General features: G+C 39.8%; 1 protein-coding gene across 1 annotated transcript in view; it reads right to left on the reverse strand.

Annotated features, from left to right (window-relative positions):
• atp10d (ATPase phospholipid transporting 10D) overlaps nucleotides 1-24,327 on the reverse strand; it is a gene marked incomplete at its 5' end in the record, with an annotated part of 50,184 nt that overhangs the window by 9,523 nt on the left and 16,334 nt on the right. Inside the window, 11 exons of the mRNA XM_083907793.1 lie at nucleotides 2,003-2,079; nucleotides 3,018-3,309; nucleotides 4,778-4,962; nucleotides 6,523-6,649; nucleotides 7,095-7,201; nucleotides 7,305-7,971; nucleotides 18,002-18,193; nucleotides 18,366-18,550; nucleotides 19,520-19,772; nucleotides 21,298-21,410; nucleotides 21,625-21,756. Coding sequence (XP_083763919.1) covers nucleotides 2,003-2,079; nucleotides 3,018-3,309; nucleotides 4,778-4,962; nucleotides 6,523-6,649; nucleotides 7,095-7,201; nucleotides 7,305-7,971; nucleotides 18,002-18,193; nucleotides 18,366-18,550; nucleotides 19,520-19,772; nucleotides 21,298-21,410; nucleotides 21,625-21,756 — 2,330 coding nt within the window. The remainder of the gene's footprint in view (nucleotides 1-2,002; nucleotides 2,080-3,017; nucleotides 3,310-4,777; nucleotides 4,963-6,522; nucleotides 6,650-7,094; nucleotides 7,202-7,304; nucleotides 7,972-18,001; nucleotides 18,194-18,365; nucleotides 18,551-19,519; nucleotides 19,773-21,297; nucleotides 21,411-21,624; nucleotides 21,757-24,327) is intronic.

A 24,327-nucleotide genomic window follows, 5' to 3' on the forward strand; every position in this document is an offset into this window, starting at 1 on the left:
AGTATGCACTGGCAGGAAACAACACTGTTCACCTATAGAGCTCCGGACTTTGACGTCAAACAACCATGTTAACACTGTCTGTTGCTAACACTAACGTTATGCTAATGAAACACTTTACCCTTCTAGTGAAAACAAAACTATTGTTCGGACTCTGTCTGTTGTTCACATACTGTTTTGAAACCAGTATTCATTCCTGTGCAGATTCATCATTTCCTGTTAAGCTATTATCCTCACAAAAATTCTAACACACTGATTTAACTCTCTGAATGTAAGCTTCTCTCCCACAACCATTGTTCTATTGCCTTTTTCTTGTGCACTGGGCTTCGTGTTTTACCAATTTTATTGCCTTGTCCTTGTTTGTATTGGTTGCCTGGAATTTTGGATGGTTTGCTCTGTGTTTTTGATCCTTTGAAATTGAGTTTTGAGTTTTTCTCAACTGTGACAGCTGTCTTCTCTGTGCCTGAGTCTCACTCATGTCACTGGTCTTGTCAGCTATTTCTAGCTGTTATACTTCAGAGGTGAATACTTTTCACAAAGCCAGATTGTGTCCACTTGTTTCCCTCCAGGCTCTTGTAAACTTTCAGAGACTGTCTAAGGCAGGGGTTCTCAAAGTTTTGATACCTGAGGGCCAATTTAGGAACCCAACATTGGACTGAGGGCTGCCAAAGGAAAAAAAAAAGGAAAACAAATAGAAAGAAATCCTGTTAATAATAATTTATTTATTTTAATAAATAGTAATAATTGTAATGACCAGATTGCAGTTCTACAGTTTACACTTATTGGTCTGTATCCAGTAATGTCCAATAAACATTTAACAAGCTTAGGAGCTCCTGGATTAAAACTATCAACTGTAATTCATTGCAGGCCGCCAGAAATGTTTCTGCGGGCCACCATTGGCTCGTGGGCCGCACTTTGAGAACCAATGGTCTAAGGTGAATGGAAGTTAATCAGGAAGTTGAATATGTCAAGTTACTGCAGGTTTGGAATAATGTCCTCTCCTGCTGTTTACAAAAAAGCTTGTAAAAAGCAAAATATAAGGATCAAATAATATTTCAGTCTGTCAAGTTTTGCAATATATCGGCCAATCTCCGTAGATTTAAAGCGTGCGGTGAACTCTGACAGGTCGAATCCATCACCACTCCCGTTCATTTTTGCCACATCTTAGGCTGCTAACATAGGCGGTTCATCGGAATCATTTGACATCTGTAAATGCATATGACAACGCAACCTTAAACTTGCCATTATGATGTTAAAAAGTGTACTGTAGAAACAAAAACTTGAGAAAACTCAACATTTCAAGGCAACTTACTGCAATCAATTTTTTGAATTTTTGTATTTTCGAAAAAAAAAAGTTTTTAAAAAAAAGTTCCATCAACTAATATTATTTGTCAGACAGTGCCAACTCACAATTCTCATTTCAAACAGTTTGGCTAACTAATCTTGTTCAGATAATTTAAAAATTCAATTGAAAAATACATTTTGAATTTTGAGTTGGTACAACTCTAACTTACAAGTTTGTCTAACAAAATAATATTAGTTGATGGAACTTTTTAAAAACTCAAGATCTTTTGTTGGGCTGTAAACTGAAAAATTTACTGCAGTAAGTTGCCTTGAAATTTTGAGTTTTCTCAACTTTTTCTTTTTTATAGTGTATGTAAAGTATCACTATGACTGAACAAAACAACATACATACAGTATTGATACTGGTCCAATATAAAGCTCAAGTTTACTGCACTATTCTCGTTGCCAGAAAATATTCGATATTAAATTACTCATGTACCATGATAATATGACCACAGACTGTCAGCTGAATTGTTAGCTTTTTTGTTTTAGAAGTAACACAAGTGTCACTTTTTGATAGCTTCTAGTCCACACTGTGACTGTCTCAACAGTGGCAGCTAAATAAAACAAAATGAAACATCTACCTTCATGCTCTTTACGTATATAAGAGCTGTGAGTTTTTTAAAAGGTGTTCTGTCAGCATACATGTAGTGGTCATTACCTGCAGTCCCTCCTGACCAGATATCCCAATGCCCACATCAGCCATTTGAATCATGCTCACATCATTGGCTCCATCACCTGAATAACCAGACAAAAAAAATCAACAAATCTTCAATGTCCTCTATGTTGTTGAGTATTGTGTTAAAAGCATTCAAAGGGGCTCAAAACCTACAGTAGGTTGTTCTGTGTTTTAATGTGTACTCCCCTTTGCATAATCTGCTCTTCATCATGATAAAAACTTCACTCAGTGTAAAAAAAAAAGATCAGACAGGTGATGATACAAATACAAATATCGGTGTGAATATTCATAATCTTCATGAATACTGACCATAAAGCAAAGTTACTGCATGTGCTCAAGGTGATAAAGACAACTGGTATTATAATAATAATAATAATAATAATAATAATAATAATAATGATAACAATAATAATAACAATAATCTATCACTTATTGTCTACCACTTTATCCTCCATGAGGGGATCTGAAGCCAATCCTAACATAGAACAAATGGCGGGGTACTCTCTGGACAGGTTGCCAGTCCATCCCCGGCAAACATGGTTATTAGTCTGCATTTACATGCTACACATTGCTTTTCTAATCTCGATGCCGATGTGCTGCACATTTTCTATCACACATCTTTCATACCCATTCACATGGGATTCAGTCTCTTGCCCAAGGACATATCAGCATTTAGACTAGCTGAGCAGGGAATTGAACCCACCAATCTGTTGTTGAAGATGACTTGTGGTACCACTGAGCTACCGTTGCCCAACCACATACATATAGAGACAAACAACAATTCACATTCATACCTACATGTCAATTTAGAGTGTTGAATTAACCTCTGAGTGTTTTTTGGCTGTGGGAGGAAACCGGCAAAACCGACGAGCACACGGGGAAGCTCCACACAGAAAGTAGCCATTAATCAACTAAAATGTACACTTATAATTATCTCTCCATTTTCCATTACCAGCAACATATGGAAAACCTTCCTTATAGGGAAATGTGAGCTTACCCACTGCCAGGGTCATGACTTGAAGCTGGTCCCGAATCAGCCGAACCACCTGGCTCTTCTGCAGTGGAGTGGACCTGCAACAGATGACTGCCTTGCATTTGCTGCTCAGCTCCACAAAGTCACTTTGTAGTTCTTCCTGAAGAGCCCAGTCCAGCGTCTTGCCATCAATAACCAGAATAAAGTTGTGTGAGGAGGATTCCCCATGATCTTCTGCTTCAACCACATCAGTCAAACCCTCTTTACCATGCTGCACGTCTAGTTTGAGCTTGTGAAGAAAAGCTGAACATGCTTCCTGGTGGAAGAGATATACAGTATATATACATAACACATAACATATGTAACAGACTGGACAGCTCCCACCCTTGTCATGAACTGTTTGCACCACTACCATCTGACAGACGCTAGAGAGCTCGAAGGCTGGCAATTTCAGATTCAGAAACAGCTATGACTATTGAAGAAGTGAATTCAAGGTAGGCACCCTTGTCATTTTATTGATTTCAATATCTTTAGCACTAATTATTGGAACTCAAAATTGGTTTGGTAACCTCAGTGACCCTTGACCTCAATACACAGGTGAATCCAATCATGAGAAAGGGTATTTAATGAGGCCAATTGTAAATGTTTCTCCTCTTTGCATCTCGAAAAAAACCATCAAACCTGACTGAACTGGAGATGTTTCATAAAGAAGAATGGTCCAAAATACCTTCCGCCAGAATCCAGACAGTAATTGGAATCTATAGCAAGTGTTTAGAGGCTGTTATTTCTGCAATGCACAGAATGTTTCTTTTGTGGTGCCTAAACTTATGCACATGCCTCATTTTGTTTAAATAATTCTTGCACACTTTCTGTAAATCATATAAACTTTATTTCACTTCTCAAATATCACTGTGTTTGTCTCCTATATGATATATTAACTGAAATTTCTTATCCAAACAACCAACCATTTACACGGGTGCCAACACTTTTGCATACCACTGTACATTCCATCACCAGTAGTTATGTGTTTTGATAGAAGACATATATCTTTTTTACTGTATCTGTCAGAGCAGAATGGCCAGCAGCCTACATAGCTTGAACTGAAAGACAACCATACTGGAAACCTACAAATCCATTTAAGCACAACAAGGACAGTAGAACAAAAATAGCTGCTGCAAGGATTAAAGCTATAATAACCTTTCTTGCATGTTGTACAGCACTCAGTAAAACATTTGAACATGAACACCTCCGCCTCCCTCAAAGTCCCACCTTCCAGGCCGGAAAGGCTGCGGCTATGCGCATGCGCGTTTCATTAGCAGCCTGGAAAACAGACTGCTGAGGTTTTCTCTGCTCTGACTGTAGGCTGGGACTGCGGAGGTTACTGCGCTTTGGGAGGTGATCCCGGCAACACACAGTGCTTGTTGAGCACAGTAACTGCAGAGAGATAAGTGCTTTCACGTGAAAGTCTCCAAACACCACAACAAGTCAGATTTAGAGACAAAGTCGCCATGTTGGCAACACTGCTCTGTCAGAGATGTGCATGACTTGCAAGCTGTGACAGCGATCGGCAAGGCGCCCGACAGATGACAGAGGCGAGGCGTGCGACAGGTAGCTCGGCCAATAATATGAGAATTAAATAATGATGAGTTTCAAAACCTGGAGGGTTTATCTTATGTTTTAGAGGGCAATACGCTTATTAGGGGCAATTTAAGATTGCAAAAGAAAAGTGTAAAAAAAGGTAAGTAGCTCAAAAAAATCTCAGGGCTGTTACGCCTTAGACTGACCTTGCTTCCGCAGTTGGCTCTCAGCAGTTGGTCATTGGGTCCTAGGAGTTTGCAGGAATAAGCAATGTTAATGGCTGTCTCCTGTTTGTCTCCAGTGAGGATCCAGACTTTGATCCCAGCCCTCTGAAGAGCTTCAATGGTCTCTGGGACGTCCTCTTGCAATCTGTCCACAATGCCTGTGGTACCTAAATATGCAGACAAAGAATAGACACAATCAGTACAACTCCTCCCAGAACTGATATGTTGCCATGATGGAAAGAGTTGGTCTCACTTAAAATAAGAATCAGCTCCTTCAGTTGTTTTTCTATTTTCTATTCTATCAAACTTCAGTTTTATAATGTATTATTTATGACCAGGGACAGACTTGTGTTGTGCTCTGAAACTGGAGTCCTGGGTTTGATACCCACCTAGGGTCCGTTTCACAAGGCAGGTTTAGTGAAAACTCTGAGTCTGTTAAATGAGAGAAACTGAGTTTTCCGTTTCACAAAGGGAGGTAAGTCAAACCAGAGAAAGAGGGGCAACTACCTTTTTGCGTTTTTTTGCAGTGGGAGTTTTTTATACAAAGTCAGTGATGCAGAGCACTTGAACATGATATATCTGAGAAATCATTTATGTGTGAAAACATCATTATGTTGGTGATAAAACAACTGTACAGTCAAACAGCCACTTCATATTTACTTTATGTAAAACATAATCAAAATGAGGTTAATCCCATGAGATTATACCGAGGTCTTACCTGTTTGAACAATGTTTTTATGTTTCATCTTAAACTGCTGCCAAGTGCGCTTCTCGTTAAAAAAAAAAAAGACACCCCTGCTCTAACCCCAAGCAAACAAGAATTCAACAGGTGGATCCTTCATAGCCCAAGCTATCCCACGATTAGCACACAAGTAGCATTAAGGGCCCACACTGGGTATTACATGACCTGCCCTGATTTGGATTTGAACCCCAGCCCTCCACACCAAGGTCTGTGGACTATACCACTGAGCTACACCAGCTGCCCAACTCACTGTGCTGTGGAGAAAGGAGATAATGACAATGTGTCGGCCACACAGCGGAGCATTTGCTAGTACTGTTAATTTACAGCAAAATGACCCATGTACCCGACCCGGTCTGACCGAGGGTCTTTAAGAATGGAGTTTTCATGTTCTCTGCGTGTGTGCGTGAGTTTTCTCTGGGTTCTCCGGTTTCCTCTCAGAGTCAATCTATCAATATTTTTTGTATAGCCCACAGTTTACAAAACATAGTTTGTCTCACGGGACTTCACAGGGTTGGTAACATCCTCTGTCCTTAGACCTTTGACCAGGGTAAGGAAAAACTACCAGGGAAAAAACCCTTATAACAGGAAAAAAGGGTAGAAACCTTAGGGAGAACCACAAGTGAGGGATCCACTCCCTGGACGGACAGACGTGCGGGAGATGTAGAGTCCAAAAACATGTGGCGCTTAATTAGACATGTGATCTAATTTAGTTTCAGCCTCTGTGGTCTAAGCAGCCATCATAGAGTGGTTCCTCAAAAGGAAGAGGTGTTGTTTGTAAAAGGAGTGTTATCATTGATGCTGTTCAAATAATGTTTTAAAGAGTTAACAAGAATTGAATACTTCTAGTCTATGGAAAAACACATGCTCATGGAAAGACATGCTAAAATTATTCAGTTTCAACACTTTTCCACAACAACAAAGCATTGCTTCAGTCACATGTGTTTGTGGTGCATGTGTCAGGTTGCACTGAGTGGCTTTCTCCTACCCAGCAAGGTAAGGTTTGTCTCCAGTCTCTCAGCTGACTCCAGCAGCAGCTCCTGTCTGTAGTCAATACTACTTTCTGCCAGCAGATGTCTCCTCAGCCACACTTCATACTCCTCCTCCTCCAAAACCTGCATCACAAACAGAACACACATGATTGGATTGGGCACAGCTCACACGTGTCTGTTTACTAAACCATATTTGTAGAGCTTTTCTTAGCAAAAAAAAAAAACTTGGTTACAAATGAAGTTTCCTTTCTGCTTGGCCATGGGCTGCCCACATCAACCTGTTCTAAAAGAAATGCAATGTTTAATTGGCCAACATGTGTTTTGTTTCGAAACAGGGAATACAAAGGAGAGAGTCTTAAAGAGAGTGAGACAATAAACATAATAAAACACATGTCAACATCAACAGAGCGTTTCAGAGATGGAGATATTGACTCAAGTCATCTGTTGTATTTTAATAAGCTGTGGATGAAAAAAGACAATCAACTGTTTTTCAGACAATCTTGCGATTACAGAATATGATATATGACAAACGGTGGAAGAGTGATTTAAATTCTCAATAATTTGTTACCTTCTTAGCAATGCAGAGTGTGCGGAGGCCTTCTCTGGCATAGCTGTCTAGATGTTTTTGAGTTTGTTCTCTGATGTGACTGTTGATCTCTTGTGCTTGCTCATCACCTGAGCACATTTGAGGGTAATGCAGGGTAACAGTAACACAGACCAAAACAGCTGACCATGTTATAATCAGATGGCAAATATTAATATTCCCTCTGTGAATTACCTTTAGGTGTCTCAGCCAAGTCCATGATGACAGAGTCAGCTCCCTTGGTGTAAACTACCACCTGTCCTGTGACTGGGTGTCTGACCATCACTGACATCCTCCTCCTATTGGAATCAAAGGGCAGGATATGAAGCAGCTGTACAGACAGGGAGCCAATTCCAGGCAGATCCACCAGCAGGCTTTCTGCAGAGCGTCCCCTCAGAGTGCAGCGGTATGCCCGCGCTGCATGCACCAGAGCTGCCTCATCTGGACTCTCTGCTTCATACAGCAGGTCGTCATCCTCATTACTATCATAGTCTGTTTTCAAATCCTGTCCAGCCCCACAATAACTGTCTGTGGTCTTTGTATCCTTGATAATATCCTCCACAGGTCCAGAATTTTCTCCCTTCTCTTGTGAAGGTAAGTCCACTTTATCCCTCAGAATGGAGGATGCCAGGTTGTTCTCTATCCCTGGATCTGTTTCACTTGTAGAACTGTTAGGTCGTGTGGAAGCGGTGAGGGATTCAGTCTTCCCTCGAGTGAATAGCCTGCTGGTGAAGCTGCGAGGACTGCCTTTGACCTGGTGGGGGGAAAGGGTGGACAAGGCTGCGAACGGAGAGAAGCTGTAGTGCTGGAACATCAGCTTGATTTCCTCCAGTGACTTTAGAGGCATTCTTGCTTCAGGTACCTACAGGGAAGAAGAAAAACGGTCACAGGTCACATGATCAGTTTTTGTACTCTTTGCTGAACTGCTCTCTCTCAAGAGCCAATTAAATTACATTTCGGAAATTTTCAGAAATGTATGTCTGAAGGACTGGTCCAGACATTTTCCATCCATATATGAGAGACATAATGAGATATTGTCTGGGTAAGAAACTTTCACAACATCATGAAAATCACAGGAGAATCGGAGGCAGAAGGGGTTGAGTCTGGCTTAAAACCAGTGTTGGGCAAGTTACTCTAAACAAGTAACTAGTTACAGTACTAGTTACTTCTCCCAGAAAGTAACTAAAGTAGTTACTGAGTTACACATTCTAAAAGTAAGTAGTTACTTACTGGAAAGAAACTATTGCGTTAATTTCAAGTAGTCATATGTGTCAAATATATTGGACCACATCTCCACCCCCTTGTGTGCGTGTTCAAATATTTATGATAAATCTGAATACTATAATGAAATGGACACTCAATACAATACAAGCAGAAATCCACAGTGCACAAATCTAAACTATTTCATCGTTGTTGTGGGAAAGTGAGACTAGCATCCAAAAAAATGTGATGGATTATGGTAGATATTCTAATTACTATGCTTATAGAGTGGATTGATAAATATAACAATATATGTTTTGGAACTGGAAATTTATTGCAACTCAACAGGCCACAACTAAGCAAAATTAAAGTATGCTTGTTAAGCAATGTACCAAAAATAAATAATACATAGATTTACTCTTTAGTGTAAATTAGAAAGAAAAAACAGTCGACATACTGTACGTATGATTTTACGAAATGTAAGTACTTTCATCCTAAAAATAGTGGTTATATTTCCATTTCAAGAAAGTTGCTTTTGGATTACTCTGACCATAAATTACACTTTGAAAAACAACATGAATTAATGCTGGAAATAACTTTAACTTCTAGAAATAGCTACCTGGATATTGTTGAGGTTTTTGAAAGGCCTCTGTCAGTGACGTCTGTCTCTGTGCCAGGGGTCTGGTTTGGGTTTGGGGAGCTCCCTCCTCCTCCCCCTTTGCAGCTCAGCATTTACGTTTGGGTGTACAGATTTTAAGTGCCTGTACAGGTTTGTAGTGTTACCACAAGATCGTATAGCTGTACTACATATGTCACATCGCGCTGTTTCTCTGTCTGACACTGTAAAATAGCTCCACACAGCACTCCTCTTCCTCTCCGCCATCTCACCAGTCCGTCTCTGCGCTGACTGGCAGGCAGCAGGGGAGGGGGAGAGGAGGCGAGGGGAGAGGAGGCGAGGGGAGAGGAGGCGATGGGAGAGGAGGTGAGGGGAGAGGAGGCAAAGGGCCTAATGGGTGAGCGGATTGAGAGGTGGAGAGGAGCGCTGCGCATGAGGACTGAGAGAGACGCTGCACTCACACAAACTCTGTGAAGAAATCTGAGTCATTTGCTGAACTTATAGAAGAGAAACTACAACAAAAATATCGATCTCATCACGCAAGTATCGATCCGATACTACTATCGATATTTTGGATCCATCCGCCCCCCCTAGCAACAAGACATTTCTCTGTCGCTCGGCTCAGATGTCTGATGTAAAACAACTGCCTTCAATATAGTAACGCAACACATTTTTTAAAACAATAACAGCGTTATAATAATGAGAAGAGTAATCAATTTGATTACTCGTTACTGGAAAAAGTAACGTTGTTACTAACTCCGTTTTTATAACGCTTTTAACGATAATAATGTGTCTCACATGAGGAGACATTCCAGAGTGACTTCTGCAAATATAACAGATCTGAAATAAGCTCCCTCCCTCTCCCTATCTAGCATATCTATATTACATACACACTCACACAACTTCAGGTACACCTGTTAGGCATGTTAGGCAGCAACATGCAGCAGGTCCAGAGAGTGGAATTGAAAGGATGTTTAAAAAAAATAAAATATATATATATATATTTTTTAAGTGTTTCTAAAGATAAAGGAAAAGTGATGGCTGAAAGAGGCCGTGAAAACTATGGAATTAAATTTGTGCCATTATCCAAATTAAAATGCATTAACAGAAATGCTTTTTCATTTTCAAATAAAATGAATAATCAATATTTCAAAATGCATTTTCATTTTAAAATTCAAGACTGCTCATTCTGTGACTTAATTAAAATGATAAAGAAAATGACATTTAAGATTTAATTTTCAAAACATCCTCCAGCAAAAAGGTAACAAAATTCAATTTGAAATGTCAAATTTGAAAATTCAAATGCATTAACAGAAATGCTTTTTCATTCTCAAAATACAGCTGCATTTTTTGACTCATAAATAAAATTAATAATCAATATTCCAAAATGAATTTTAATTTTCAACTTCTAGACTGCTTATTCTGTGCCTTAATTAATTTTCATGTTCGCCGCAAAAAGTGTTTCATAATTCAAATGAGTTCGCAATACGGAGCGGCGCAGGATAGTGACGTCACTAGCCACGCCCCTTGTTCCTCAATCGTGCTGAGCATAGCTATGTAAAGTATAGATGTCTATGGCGGAGTGTCAAACAACAGTATTGGCCAGCAGCGCGGACGACACATCTACTATTTAAATATCTATGGGGGTGAGCAGGTACTATGCGTGACATCGCCAGACTGAGACTGACTGACTGACCAGAGTGCCGTCACAGGAAGAGAAGTCTTACACAACTGTAAATCAGTTAAAACTAACGTAACAATCCCAAAAACGTGGGTTAATCTCCAACAATTACCGGGGGAAACGTCAAAAATCTCAATAAGGAGTCTGGTGTTTAGGGACAGCACCGCTGACTGTGACCGGCTGCATAGACGCTGCAGCTGTGTGTGTTTGTGTCACACGGAGTCTGTACTCCTGAGAACTCCGACACAAAGATCGAGCCAAACAATAATGCTGAACTGTAGATCGGTTAAAAGTACTTTAACAATCCTAAAAACGTGGGTTAATCTCCGTCAATTACCAGGGAAATGTCTGACATTTCAATATTTAACCCAGAAGTCTGGTTCGCGATGGTCCTCCACTCGTTTGTGTGAGTGTGTAGCAGAGCCAGAAAAAGGGGAGTGGTCAGTGACGTCACTATCCTGCGCCGCTCCGTATTGCGAACTCATTTGAACTATGAGACACTTTTTGCGGCGAACATGAAAACGAAAAAGCATTTCTCTGTTTGCTTTGTCTTTTAATTAAGTCACAGAATAAGCAGTCTTGAATTTTAAAATGAAAATGCATTTTGAAATATTATAAATTTTATTTATGAGTAACACAATGCAGCTCCATTTTGAAAATGAAAAATTTGAATGAAAAAATTAAATGAAAACATTTTAATTTGGATAATGGCACAAATTTGCTTCCATACAAAATTGGATGTCACAACTGGAGTTTTTCCGATTCCGATACCATTATGGGAACGGCCTCCGATACTGACGAAAATGCTGGCATCGGTATCAGTGAGTCCTGGAGTCCTGGAGTCCAGGCACCGATCCGATATCACATAATCCATTAGAAATAGGTATCCGTTTACTGATTAGCTCCGTAAGCTCTGACACAGTTCTTCTTCCCCGCTCTTAAAACAGTTGCGCTGTGCTGCCACGGACAGCTGCTGTTTTAGAGGCATGAAGAAGAGTTGATCATCTGACACCTGTCGACAAGGAGCTAACACACGCATCATGTCGGCGGTCTGGCAATATTTTACACTGGATGGTCCCACCAGTAAAACTGCGACATGCAACATATGCAAAGCACACATTTCTAGGGGTGGCACGAGAGTTGCAAATTTTAACAACAGCAACTTAATTAAACACCTGAAGACGCGTCACGCTAAAGAGCACGGTGAATTTACAAAAGGGGAAGAGAAGGACAACCTGCATCTTAATGAAGCATTTGGAGACAAGGTACTGTTTTCCCGGTCGCAAATATATCTCTGAAACTGCGCTGCCTAAACATACTCGACAGTATGGGAACACATTTTGTTCATGCTAAAAGACCTACAGGCAATCAGTTTTACCACAGACATTTGGAGCTCTGATGTGTACCCCATGTCTATGCTTAGCTTAACTTCACACTGGGTGGACAGAGAGTCAAAATTTACATCTCGAAGTGCGGTGCTGCACGTGAACGAGTTCCGAGGGTCACATACTGGCATATTAATTGCCGAACAATTGAGGGGATGCTAGTAAAGTGTAATATCCTGAGGGCCAAAGTTCATGTTGTTTTGCGCGACAACGCTAGCAACATGATGAAAGCCATGGATGAGATGGCTGTATCTAGTTTGGGATGCTTCGCTCACACTCTCCAGTTGGTGGTACATGAAGGACTACTGTCACAGAGAATTGTGAGCGATGCACTGGCCAATGCTCCAAATGCCCACCAAACTTTTGCACCAGGACGTAGCAACAAGGTGGAACAGTACCTACTATATGGTCAAGAGTTTACTGGAGCAGAAGCGTTATGGTGCTCACCACGACCTGCCAGTGACCTTTACGGCTAACCAATGGGCTTTACTGGAGAAAATACTAATTGTTCTGGCACCGTTTGAAGAACTGACCAGACAGATTAGCTCCTCCACCCCATCTGCAGCTGAATCATCCCCTCAGTCACAGTGTTGAAACAGCTGCTTGCTTGGGAGAACGAGGGGGACACGGGTATAAAAAACATGAAAACAACCCTTCTAAAACCCTGATAAAGTGCGACGTATGGAAGCACAGCCAGACTGCAGCAGCAGCAGCAGCAGAAAGAGCAGCTTGAAAGGCCTGTTTCAGGAAATCCTTAGAGCATGATGAGGAACATGGTGCAAGTAGCACAAGCACACAGGTTGAAATACAGACATATTTGACAGAGCAAATGGTCCCACGCTCAGACAGCCCATTCCAGTACTGGGGTGTCACCCAAATTCTGTTTCCTACCCTGGCTGCCACTGCTGCAAAGTTTATCTGTGCTCCTTGTACCAGTGTTGACAGTGAGAGACTGTTCAGTGCAGCATCCAACATTGTTGATGCAAGAAGGAACAGGCTAGGAGGAGCGAGAGCAGAAATGCTCATCTTCTTGAAGAAGAATCTGCCTTTGCTCTTGAAACTATGAGCAATACTACATTGCTAAAATGCTACTGCAATGTGTGACTCACTTGTTAGTCACAAGTATTTTATGTTTATTGTGTAGCTGCTGCTCTTTGATTTGTATGTTTTTGAACACTGCACTATTTAAAGATTGAAATGCCTTTTATTTTACAATATTGTGGCTGCACTTCATTTTGTTATATTTATTTGTATTTTTTTTAAAGTATTATTATTCCTAGATTTGTTTAGTAAAGTTTCTGTTGCACTACTTTTTTATACTGTTCTATTAAAGAAAAAAACATACACACATAAATGGCTTGCATTTGCTGTATTCATTCATGTTTTTAGGGTTTAACCTATATCACAGTCATGCAGGTGTAGTATGATTATTTAAAAATAATTTATAAATAAAATAAAATAAAAAAATCATTGGTTTTTGATGTTAAAGGCAGGTAGATCTGAACATCGTCAGCATAACAATGAAAAGAAAGATTGTGATTCTTAAAAATGGACCCTAGTGGTAATATATAAAGCAGGAAAAGAATCGGCCCGAGGTTGGAGCCTTGGGGGACCCCAGAGGTGAGAAGGGCTGAGGATGAGGTGAATTCACCGAGCTGCATGGAAAAACTGCAATCAGACAGGTAGGACTAGAACCATGAAAGAGCAGAGCATGTAATGCCCACCCACTGCTCCAATCGTGCCAGGAGGATCCCATGATCCACAGTGTCGAGCAGAAGTCAAATCGAGGAGAACTAGTATAGCATGGTTTCCTGAGTCAACAGTTACCATTAAATCATTAAAAACTCTCAGCAGTGCTGTCTCAGTGCTATGGCATGGTTTAAAACCAGACTGAAAGTTTTCATATATATCGTTTGCAACCAGGTACAATTGGATCTCAATAAAAAACACTTTTTCAAAAATTTTGGACAGAAATGGCAGTTTTCAGAGAGGATTTAGCAGACTACTGATAACTACTTGTTCCCCACATTATTTAAATCCACACTCTCCACATATTCCATAAAAGGACTCTCTAGTAATCTTCTCCATAGGTAATGTTACGGATATTTCCTTAATCCAAATAATGAATTTCGGTTTACTGGTACTCCTCCATGAGAGTGCTATGACTCTTTTTGCAAGCAGTAAACATAAATCCAGCGCAGTGATTATTTTTCTAGACATATGATGTTTATCAGGATATAAATCTAGGATGAATAGTTTTAGGGTCATGAACTAATTTTATACCTAAAATAGTTTCTAAAGCTTGTTTAATCTCCCACCAGAACTGTTAGACTTTATTACATTCCCAGACACAGTGGAAGAATGTCCCCTTCTCCTCTCTACACCTGACAGGTCTGGGATGGCATCATTATACGTATTAAGCTTTTCTGGCGTCACGTATGTCCTCAATAGCCAATTGCAGAACTTTAAGTTGAGTGTAGAGAGTAGCTTGTGTTTGTGCATCACTACACCCTTCATCCCAGTCCTGGAGGGCAAGCCCTCCTGTAAATCTTCCCTCCAGGCGTTCAGTTTTTCAGTAAAGAAGAATCAGAGGATCCCTCTACTAACATGTCAGAAGAGAGGTAATTCCCTTTCCATTTTTCCATTTCCGTTTCCAGACAAGGGAGAATGGGCACACACTGGTTTTGAGATGATCTAATAAAGTTTCTCACCTGTAGATATTTAAAGTGATCGTTTGTTTGGATCCCATGAGATCTCCTATTGTCTTTAAACCTTTTTTGACCCACTTCCTAAAACCAGGGTCTGCTCTGCCTGAAAGGAAAAAATGATTAGCCCATATTGGGCTGAAGCGTGACAGAGAGGAGGATTCACCTAAATATTTCTTAATCTGATACCATATTAAAATCATTCCAGACTATAGGATTTTTTGTCATAATTATCCCATTATTAAATGTATCATATACAACATTCATTTACATATATAAATACACTTGTTAGGGTCCACAGCCACAGTTCACCAGCTCTGTGTGTCAGTTCGTTCGCATGATTCACGTCCACAGCCACAGTTCACCAGGGGCCTCATGTATAAAAGAGTGTACAGCTTTCATACTGAAAGATGGCATACTCACAAAATTTGAAAAGTACGTAAAGAAATTCTCAGATTTATAAAACCGTGCGTACGCTGAGTCCGGCGCACCTTCTCCTCGTTCCACCCACAAATTAATATAGAAATGACTCTCTGACGCCTCCTTCCTGAAGAACAATGACAAATGCGGCAGCAAAGGAGGAAAATAAAAGATGTGTGCGATCAACGCATCATTTTAGGATGTATAAATTTGAAAAACATATATTAATAATTTTTGTTTGTTTGTTTATTTGGAATTAGATATAAACACGAAGGAACTAAATGTGAGGGTCACTGCGGCTGCTCTCATATTAACGTTTTAAAAAAACTGGCTGTGCATTGATAGTTGATCCTGGGGGTGTGGTTTTTCTGATGTAACATGTATGTTGAGACATGACTTATCCATGTGAGCTGAATTTACAGATCATTTCAACAATCTATAAATCTGTCAGTGTCACGCGTCATCATCATCAATAACTTTTTTGCAGTTATTTTGTTATCGTATGGATTAAAATGGGATAAGGAAATGTTCTACTCAACATTCAAGTCCCATTTTCTTATAACAAATTAGTTTGTAACTATATTTTGGAAAGTCTCCACGGTTGCCCCCCTGATCGTGGGCAGCGTCAGACGCAGTGACAAAAGCGTCATAAAACCTAACTTTAACAAACACAGACATGCTGCATACTCACAGAAAGGTCAGAAACTCGGCTAAAAGCTCATATAAACCATTCTTATGTTCAAGAAACACAGTTAAAACACAGATGGATCAAACAGAAGGAGCGGAAAAAAACCGTCACAGCGCACACATTGAAAAGCGGCACCGGAGCGTCAGCGTGATTATGTAACAAAAAAATATATAAACAAAAAAAACATGTGACCACAGATTCTAACGGTACCCTTTTTATCACTCTACGACCACGATTCACGGATCCAGCCCCAAAATAAGAGCAAAACAACAACTGACTTTCAAGAAATACAACCAGAAATATTGTCTTACCTTTGCTGTTTATAAAAACAAATTATTTCCACCGGAACAAAATCACTTCTAATAAAGAACTACACTTTCCATCATGCTTTGGGAACAAATCCCGGTCTGATTGATCATTACAGAGCGACATTAGATCGTTCTGATTAGAGAAGGGCGAATGTCCGCACAAATGCATCTTTCTGCATTTATGTCCTTTTGACTCGCTAATGAAGTGATTGACACGCATTTGGAGACCGGGGTCTGATTCTACCGGTTTAGATGTTTAAAACGAGCTGTCAATCACCCTGTAGAATTTGATTGCAAAAAGTATGCATGAATGTATTTATTTTCCTCCCCTCATTTGTTAAAAACAATGATGCACAGGCATGCTCGCCCTGCAAGATCGGCTTGGGGCCGCGCATGTACATGTGTCGTTGCGCATCTTGTGACAGCAAATGCGCTCCGCAAAATAATATAAGACATCGAAATTGTGCTCTATAGATTTAATTGCGTTGTTTCTGTAGCTTTCACTGAACATGACTCTGTTTCCTGACATTTCTGCTTCCACTGTGACATCTTGGTCTGATAATCTCCCTCATCCTTCATCATAGATGGCCTGTTGCAAGTAAACACAACAGTATGCAATTTATTTGGTTAAGACTGCTTGGTAAAAGAGCTTTGATGCATTATATCAGTAGTTACATCAGACTGTAGATATATCAGAATGTAAACTATTGTGGACAAACTTCAATACCTTATCATATAGAGACAGGTTTTAATGACTGACTCATTATCATCTGACAGTCGGGATTTCCCCCAGTGCATCATAGGCCTAGCGGCCTGCCAATTAATATTTTGAATAGATGTTTTTATATACCAGAAACAGTGATACCAAAGTGTTGCTTGTTTATTTATTTCTAAATATGTTTTTTTTATATACAGCCGAAACAGTGATTCTAAAGACAGTATATAGAGCTATTCAAAGGTGACATCTTATGGTCAATATGTGAACACATTGGGGGTGTGAGGTCAGGTGTATTTTTCGTTACCTCGTGAATGCAAGAAGAAGATCTTGAGCTTGACTGCAGGAAATCTGCGCAAGCAGCAATAAAACTGAACAAGCATAGAAAATTTGAGTGAGAGCAGTTTTGAGAGACAATGTCACAAAATCTGAGTGGGAAATCAATAAATAATGCTCTCAAATCAATATAATATGCTCTTGAATTAAGATGGGAAATAAGCCCCATTTGGCTTAAACTTAAGTGAAAACAATTGATATGATTTATTTTAATTGCATTTTTTGTGTTCGATAAAACCATACTTTTACCTTTTTGTAAGACTCTATAGTTTGTGTTTAATTATTGTTAATAAATGTCTTACAATAACACATAAGAGTCATAATTTCAAATTTCCTGTCAACTTTTAAAATATTTTTTTACAAAAACATGGTGGGCCGAGGGTGGGCTGCCCTAGCGGCCCTACCACCAGGCTCAGCAGGTTTTCTTGGGGAAACCCTGGACAGTGTTTTAATAATATTAAGGTAAATATAAAATAATTTAATGGGATGGAATGTATAGACATAACTTATGGTGTTAAATAACCCTACTAACATTTAGCTTATGTCTGATTTAAAACATTTTAAAAAGCCAAGATGATAGCTACTTGTTGTAGCATTTTTTTTTAAAAATTCATTTCTCAGCATACTGCATTTGGTAAATAAACAAAATCAATGTAGAACTAGATAAATGGTCTCAGACAATCATATGGTATCAGAGATTGTAATCCATTGAGCAACAGTTCTCTGGGAGAAAATGCAATTGTTGATGCCAGAGGAAAATGAGGGGAACAAGTGGTTACAACTAAGAAGATCATCTCTGAACACACCTGCCAAACTGTGAAGCAGATATTGTACTTACCACATGCCGTGGCTGACTGGGCGAGGAGACCACCACACTGTTACAGATGGTCAGTGCCAAGAAGAAGTCAGTGATGTAGGTGAGCTCAAGGCTAGATGAGGTTCCAGAGGAGCCCTCTTCCAGAGGCAGCAAGGGAGAGCAAAACCAGTTCAACTTCTTCACAAGCTCAGGGTCTGGCACAACCTCCTTCTCCTGAAAAGACAGACAGGAAATTACAAGTTAGCCAGCAGCTTAACTATGGCATAAGATAATGAATATTGTGGATTGGGGGGTGTGGGGGGGGGGGTGTTCAAAGCCTATAGTGATGCTTAAACAGTGTGGCTCTTTCCATGTGGCTGTAGAAGGCACTGGTTCTTGTTGTAGCCTGAATGTGATTAGACAGTGGGTCCTCCTCTCCTTCTGACTCAGCAGTGAGTGTATGCAGAGACACAGAGCTGCGGTTGCAGCTGAGGGAGCGACAGCTCAGAGATTTTCCACTGCAGTCCGACCTCAGAGTCACTGATTGACCTGCAGCCTTGTTCTCCACCTCATACACCTCCAGCCTCCGCGCTGCACACACATATACACAATAACACACAACAACACAGCCCTGTTATAACAAAAACAGTCTGAAGAGTGCCACCAGGTGTGTAACAGAGATGGATTATAAAGGATTGTTAACTATCATATACAAACAAGAGACTGGTGATCAGCAGTTGTTGATTTGCACAGTGTAAAGGGTTAGAAAATCACCTCACAGAGTTTAAACTGATGACCAGATCATCAATTTAAGAAGACGTGTGTCACCAAGTGAAAAACAGCTGATAATGGAAACTTATTTTTACACTTGATATGTAAAAAAAATATGATACAGAGAAAGATCAGACAATAAGTCTGACTGGATTGCGGATCGACTGAATGTATAAGTAACCCAATGTGAATATTTACAAAATCTGTCCTTCTTTATGTCCCTGATGGTATCAGTGAGAGTGACTGTTCATGTGTCAGGCTGACAATGGTGTGCTGGCAGGTAGGGCTGAACAATTAATTGAACACATTGTGTTGCATAGATCTGCATAAATATCAGTAATCATTTTAAATGTTTTTCAATACAATGAGAATAATTATCTAAAAACTAACATTCCCTCTAATATCGTAAATTATATCCCAAATTATATCCCAATTGCAATTTCAGCCAAAATAATCAGAATTTGATATTAATTAAAAACCATTCAGCCCTACTGGTTGCATGTCAGTGTGACAATGTGTCAGTACTGCAAACAAGCACACTTTAAAATACCTGAACTATGAATTTAATATATGGTGGATTAAAATGAGGAACCAGCATTTGATTGGGTTTATTTGACCAAATGTCAACTGAATAAAATGTGCCTGGATATGCCGATAACTACTATGACAAACGACAACTTGAAACATCATTTCTGATTTTTTTTTTTTGCATTAAAACAAATGTAATATTTCACTCCTTTGACAATACATCTCCAATAGCATTCTGACAGTCATGTTATCACTTCTTACCATTTTCCTCATGAGGATATTCAACCCCATAGATACTGCAGCGGCGGAACACCATATTGTTTTCTGTCAGAGTTCCTGTCTTATCAGAGAACAGGTACTGGATTTGACCCAGGTCCTCTGTGATGTTGAGGGCTCGACACTGAATCCTGGAGTACAGCAGCTCATTGTACAAGTCTATGTCATTGTGGATGAAATAGATCTGACCCAGTTTCACGATTTCAATGGACACGTACAGAGAGATGGGAATGAGCACCTGAAATACCAGAAGAAGATTATATCTTCTGCATTATGAGTAAAATGGATATAGACAAACCAATCAACTCTGATTGACGTGACAGACAAAAGCTCCCTGAAAATACATGAGGTATAAGTGAATTCAACAAATCTCTCATGTTAACAAAATGTTATACAATTGGACAATGGTTTCTTGATCTTGAACTCTCTTTTAGGTTTTGTACAATGTGCACTTGCAGGGACCAAGGTCTAAATGAAGTTCTTCTTCAGTTCTAAATCAAACTGCCTTTCAGTTTCTTAAAAATGTCACTGGGACCAAAAGTTCCATGTATTTTTTGTCAAAATGCAGCTACTCATTTTGGCTCCAAGCTAAAAAAAAAAAAAAAAAAAAGCTAGCATTTATTCTGAAACTCCAAGGAGGAAATGTATGCAAATAGGGCTGGGGAATATATTGTTACATGAAACAAGATTTGGTCTTAGGATATTTTGGATTTAATCATATCGTGATAAAGCATCTGTGATGACTTGTCCTGGTTTTAAAGGCGGGGCAATGAAAATCATCATAAGTATTACATTTCTGAAATACACTCAATATAAATTAAAAAAATATGTATCTTGATTAAAAAAAATACATGGAATCAAAAGAAAATGTATTTTTAAAAAGTCAATAACACTTCTTTAATTTTCAGTCAATTATTTGTGTTTTAGCAGAATTTGACCATATTTATAATAATTTTCATTGTTTGTAACACACACAAGTATCCTTCTTTTAACATTAAAAACCCAATGAAATAAATCAGGTGATATTATCTAGAAGTAAAGGTAATAACTGTATTTTAAGCATGTAATGTAGATCATAAACAGTTGAGATTTAGAGTGTATTTACAGTGTTTTGTCACTCTCCTTTGAGAAGCACAAACATCTCAAGAGAAATATTTTCATGAGTCAGAGAAACCTGTGAGCAGCCAGCATTATATCCATCCATCCATCCATCCATTATCTACCGCTTTTTCCTCCACCAGAGGGTCACGGGGGGTGCTGTGCCTATCTCAGCAGACATTGGGCGATAGGCGGGGTACACCCTGGACAGTTCGCCAGTCCATCGCAGGGCCACATATAGAGACAAACAACCATTCACTCACACTCTCACACCTACGGTCAATTTAGAGTGACCAATTCACCTAATCCCCATATCGCACGTTTTTGGACTGTGGGAGGAAGCCGGAGAACCCGAAGAAAACCCACGCACACACAGGGAGAAGATGCAAACTCCTTGCAGAAAGGCCCTTGTTCCGAAGTTGTTCCAAACGGGGCTCGAACCCAGGAACCCGGGTCTTCTTGCTGCAAAGGCAAGAGTGCTAACCACTACACCAACCGTGGGCCCAGCATTATATCCATACAGTATATATCTTGTATATTTTTGCCATCACCCAGCCCACCCAGAGTGGCAGTCTCTGCTATGCTGTATAGAGAAGGTATGATAATCACTCGTTGCAGCTATAATAAAAGAGCTTTTTTTTTTAGTTAAACATTTAACATTGTACCTGCAACACAATGATCATGGTCCAGAAGACGTAGAATCCACCCAAGGCAGGAGGTGTCACCACACCAATCACAAACACAGGGTCTTTTAAGTTCTTCAGCCAAAGCCCGTGACCTGAAATGCACATAAACACAGAGCGCTGAACATAACAGCTGAAGATAAAAGACAAAGTTCAATACTTCAGTCTCTGGAGCAATTACTGGCTCTTTGAATCTGTTGGGTGAACAACATTTGTTGGGCTGTCATTGACATACTTTGCATAACAGTACATTACTATTACAGTAGAGTGTTGCTGTTGACAGCTCTGTGCATCTGTGTTGGTACACACCTACAGCAGCAGTCAGACACATGATGATAAGCAGAGCCACACACCACAGAACATCTGTGTTCAGACGCTTCTCCAGCTGGCTGCGCTTGTACCTCGGCCCACTGTTATTCATCATGGCTTTAGTCTCGTGGCCTAAATCACACAATAAAAAAAGACCATGATCATGAAATTATAGTAACTACATCAGTGAAATTTAATTTGTATGTTTATCTAACATTTAAAGGATTCACTCTGGCTTAAAGTGTCATCACTTTCTGTATATGGAACTCCCTCCCTGTAGATATCAGATAATCAAAATCAGATACAAATTTAAGAAAAGTATTTATTACTAATTTTTATTAATTTTATTTAACAAGGTCTGTTTATTTATTTTAATTATTCTGTTCAGAATCACAAGAATCCTCCCACTACAATTATATTTGATAGATCCCTGTGTTAATGTGGCACAGTGTGTTTCAGAGACATTCATTTGGAGACATAATTTAAATAACCCTGAGTATCTTGTCCCTCCATCTAAATTTGTACTAATTTTGAAATATACTGTTGTGCCATTTGTCGTGTGATTTCACTCATTCCAGCAAGTCAGATTACGACAGTCCTTTTCAAATAGTGGGGCGGGCCCCCCCTGTGGGGGCGTTAATAAGCATACAATGTTGTGCAGAGGTGTACTTATAACAATTTTATACACAAATTATACTATACGCCACCACTCCATTCTCCCCCGCGGGGAGATAGTAAAGTGGTGGCATGAAATGTTTTCTTCATCCTAAGGGGGGCATACACTTACATTACACTTCAAACTGTCCAGGGTGTACCCCGCCTATCGCCCTACGTCAGCTGAGATAGGCACAGCACTCCCGCGAGGATAAAGCGGTAGATAATGGATGTATGTATATATATATACATACATATATATATGTATGTATATATATATACATATATATGTGTGTGTATATACATATATGTATGTATATATATATACGTATAGTTAGGTCCATAAATATTTGGACATCGGCACAGTTCTCTTTATTTTGGCTCTATTCACCACTGCAATGGATTTGGAATGAAACGAACAAGATGTGCTCTAACTGCACACTTTCAGCTTTAATTTGAGGGCATTTACATCCAAATCAAGTGAACGGTGTAGGAATTACAACACTTTCTATATGTGCCTCCCACTTTTTAGGGGACCAAAAGTAACTGGACAAACTAAACAATCATAAATCAAATTTTCATTGTTTAATACTTGGTTACAAATCCTTTGCAGTCAATTACAGCCTGAAGTCTGGAAGGCATAGACATGATCAGACACTGGGTTTCATCCCTGGTGATGCTTTGTGAGGCCTCTACTGACACGCTCTTCAGTTCCTGCTTGTTCTTTGGGCATTTTCCCTTCAGTTTGGTCTCCAGCAAGTGAAATGCATGCTCAATCAGATTCAGGTCAGGTGATTGACTGATAACATTCCATATTTGCCTTAAAAAACTCTTTGGTTGCTTTTGCAGTATGCTTTGGGTCATTGTCCATCTGCACTGTGAAGCACCGTCCAATGAGTTCTGAAGCATTTGGCTGAATATGAGCAGATAATATTGTTGGAAACACTTCAGAATTCATCCTGCTGCTTTTGTCAGCAGTTACATCATCAATAAACACAAGGGAACCAGTTCCATTAGCAGCCATACATGCCCACACCATGACACTACCACCACCATGCTTCACTGATGAGGTGGTATGTTGTGGATCATGGGCAGTTTCCTTTCCTTCTCCACACTCTTCTCTTCCCATCACTGTGGTACAAGTTGATCTTGGTCTCCTGTGTTCATAGGATGTTCTTCCAGAATTATAACGGCTTTTTTCGGTGTCGTTTGGCAAATTCTAATCTTGTCTTCCTGTTTTTGAGGCTCACCAATGGTTCGCATCTTGTGGTGAACCCTCTGTATTCACTCTGGTGAAGTCTTCTTTTGATTGTTGACTTTAAAACACAAACACCTACCTCCTGGAGAGTGTTTTTGATCTGGCCAACTGTTGTGAAGGGCTTTTTCTTCTTCTGTCGTCCACCACAGTGGTTTTCTGTGGTCTTCCAGGTCCTTTGGTGTTGCTGAGCTCACCGGTGCGTTCTTTCTTTTTAAGAATGTTCCAAACAGTTGATTTGGCCACACCTTATGTATTTGTTATTTCTCTGATGGGTTTGTTTTGATTTTTCAGCCTAATGATGGCTTGCTTCACTGACAGTGACAGCTCCTTGGATCTCATATAGAAAGATAACAGCAACAGATTCCAAATGCAAACTTGATTTGGATGTAAATACCCTCAAATTAAAGCTGAAAGTGTGCAGTTAGAGCACATCTTGTTCATTTCATTTCAAATCCATTGTAGTGGTGCATAGAGCCAAAATAAAGAGAACTGTGTCAAACTGTATATATGTACATATAGAGGCGGAGGAGGGTGCCGCTGGAAACTGATTTCACCGGCCTGTTGTCGCATATGTATGAGGAAGCGTGAATCGTAAACCTCTTATCCATTTTGGACGCAGGAGTTTTAGATGTCAGCCTGCATATTTGACAGACATCGGTTACCGTCAGTGGCTCCTTGACCGAAAACAGCTCCATATTCAACAGTAACCCTGAACCAGAAGTACTACAACATGTTATGCAAAATAAGATTCACCAAGCATACACATATGGAGGTTAAATGAGCGTGGACCC

This window comes from Microchirus variegatus, assembly GCF_963457635.1.
Source record: "Microchirus variegatus genome assembly, chromosome: 21".
Taxonomy (NCBI): Eukaryota; Metazoa; Chordata; class Actinopteri; order Pleuronectiformes; family Soleidae; genus Microchirus; species Microchirus variegatus.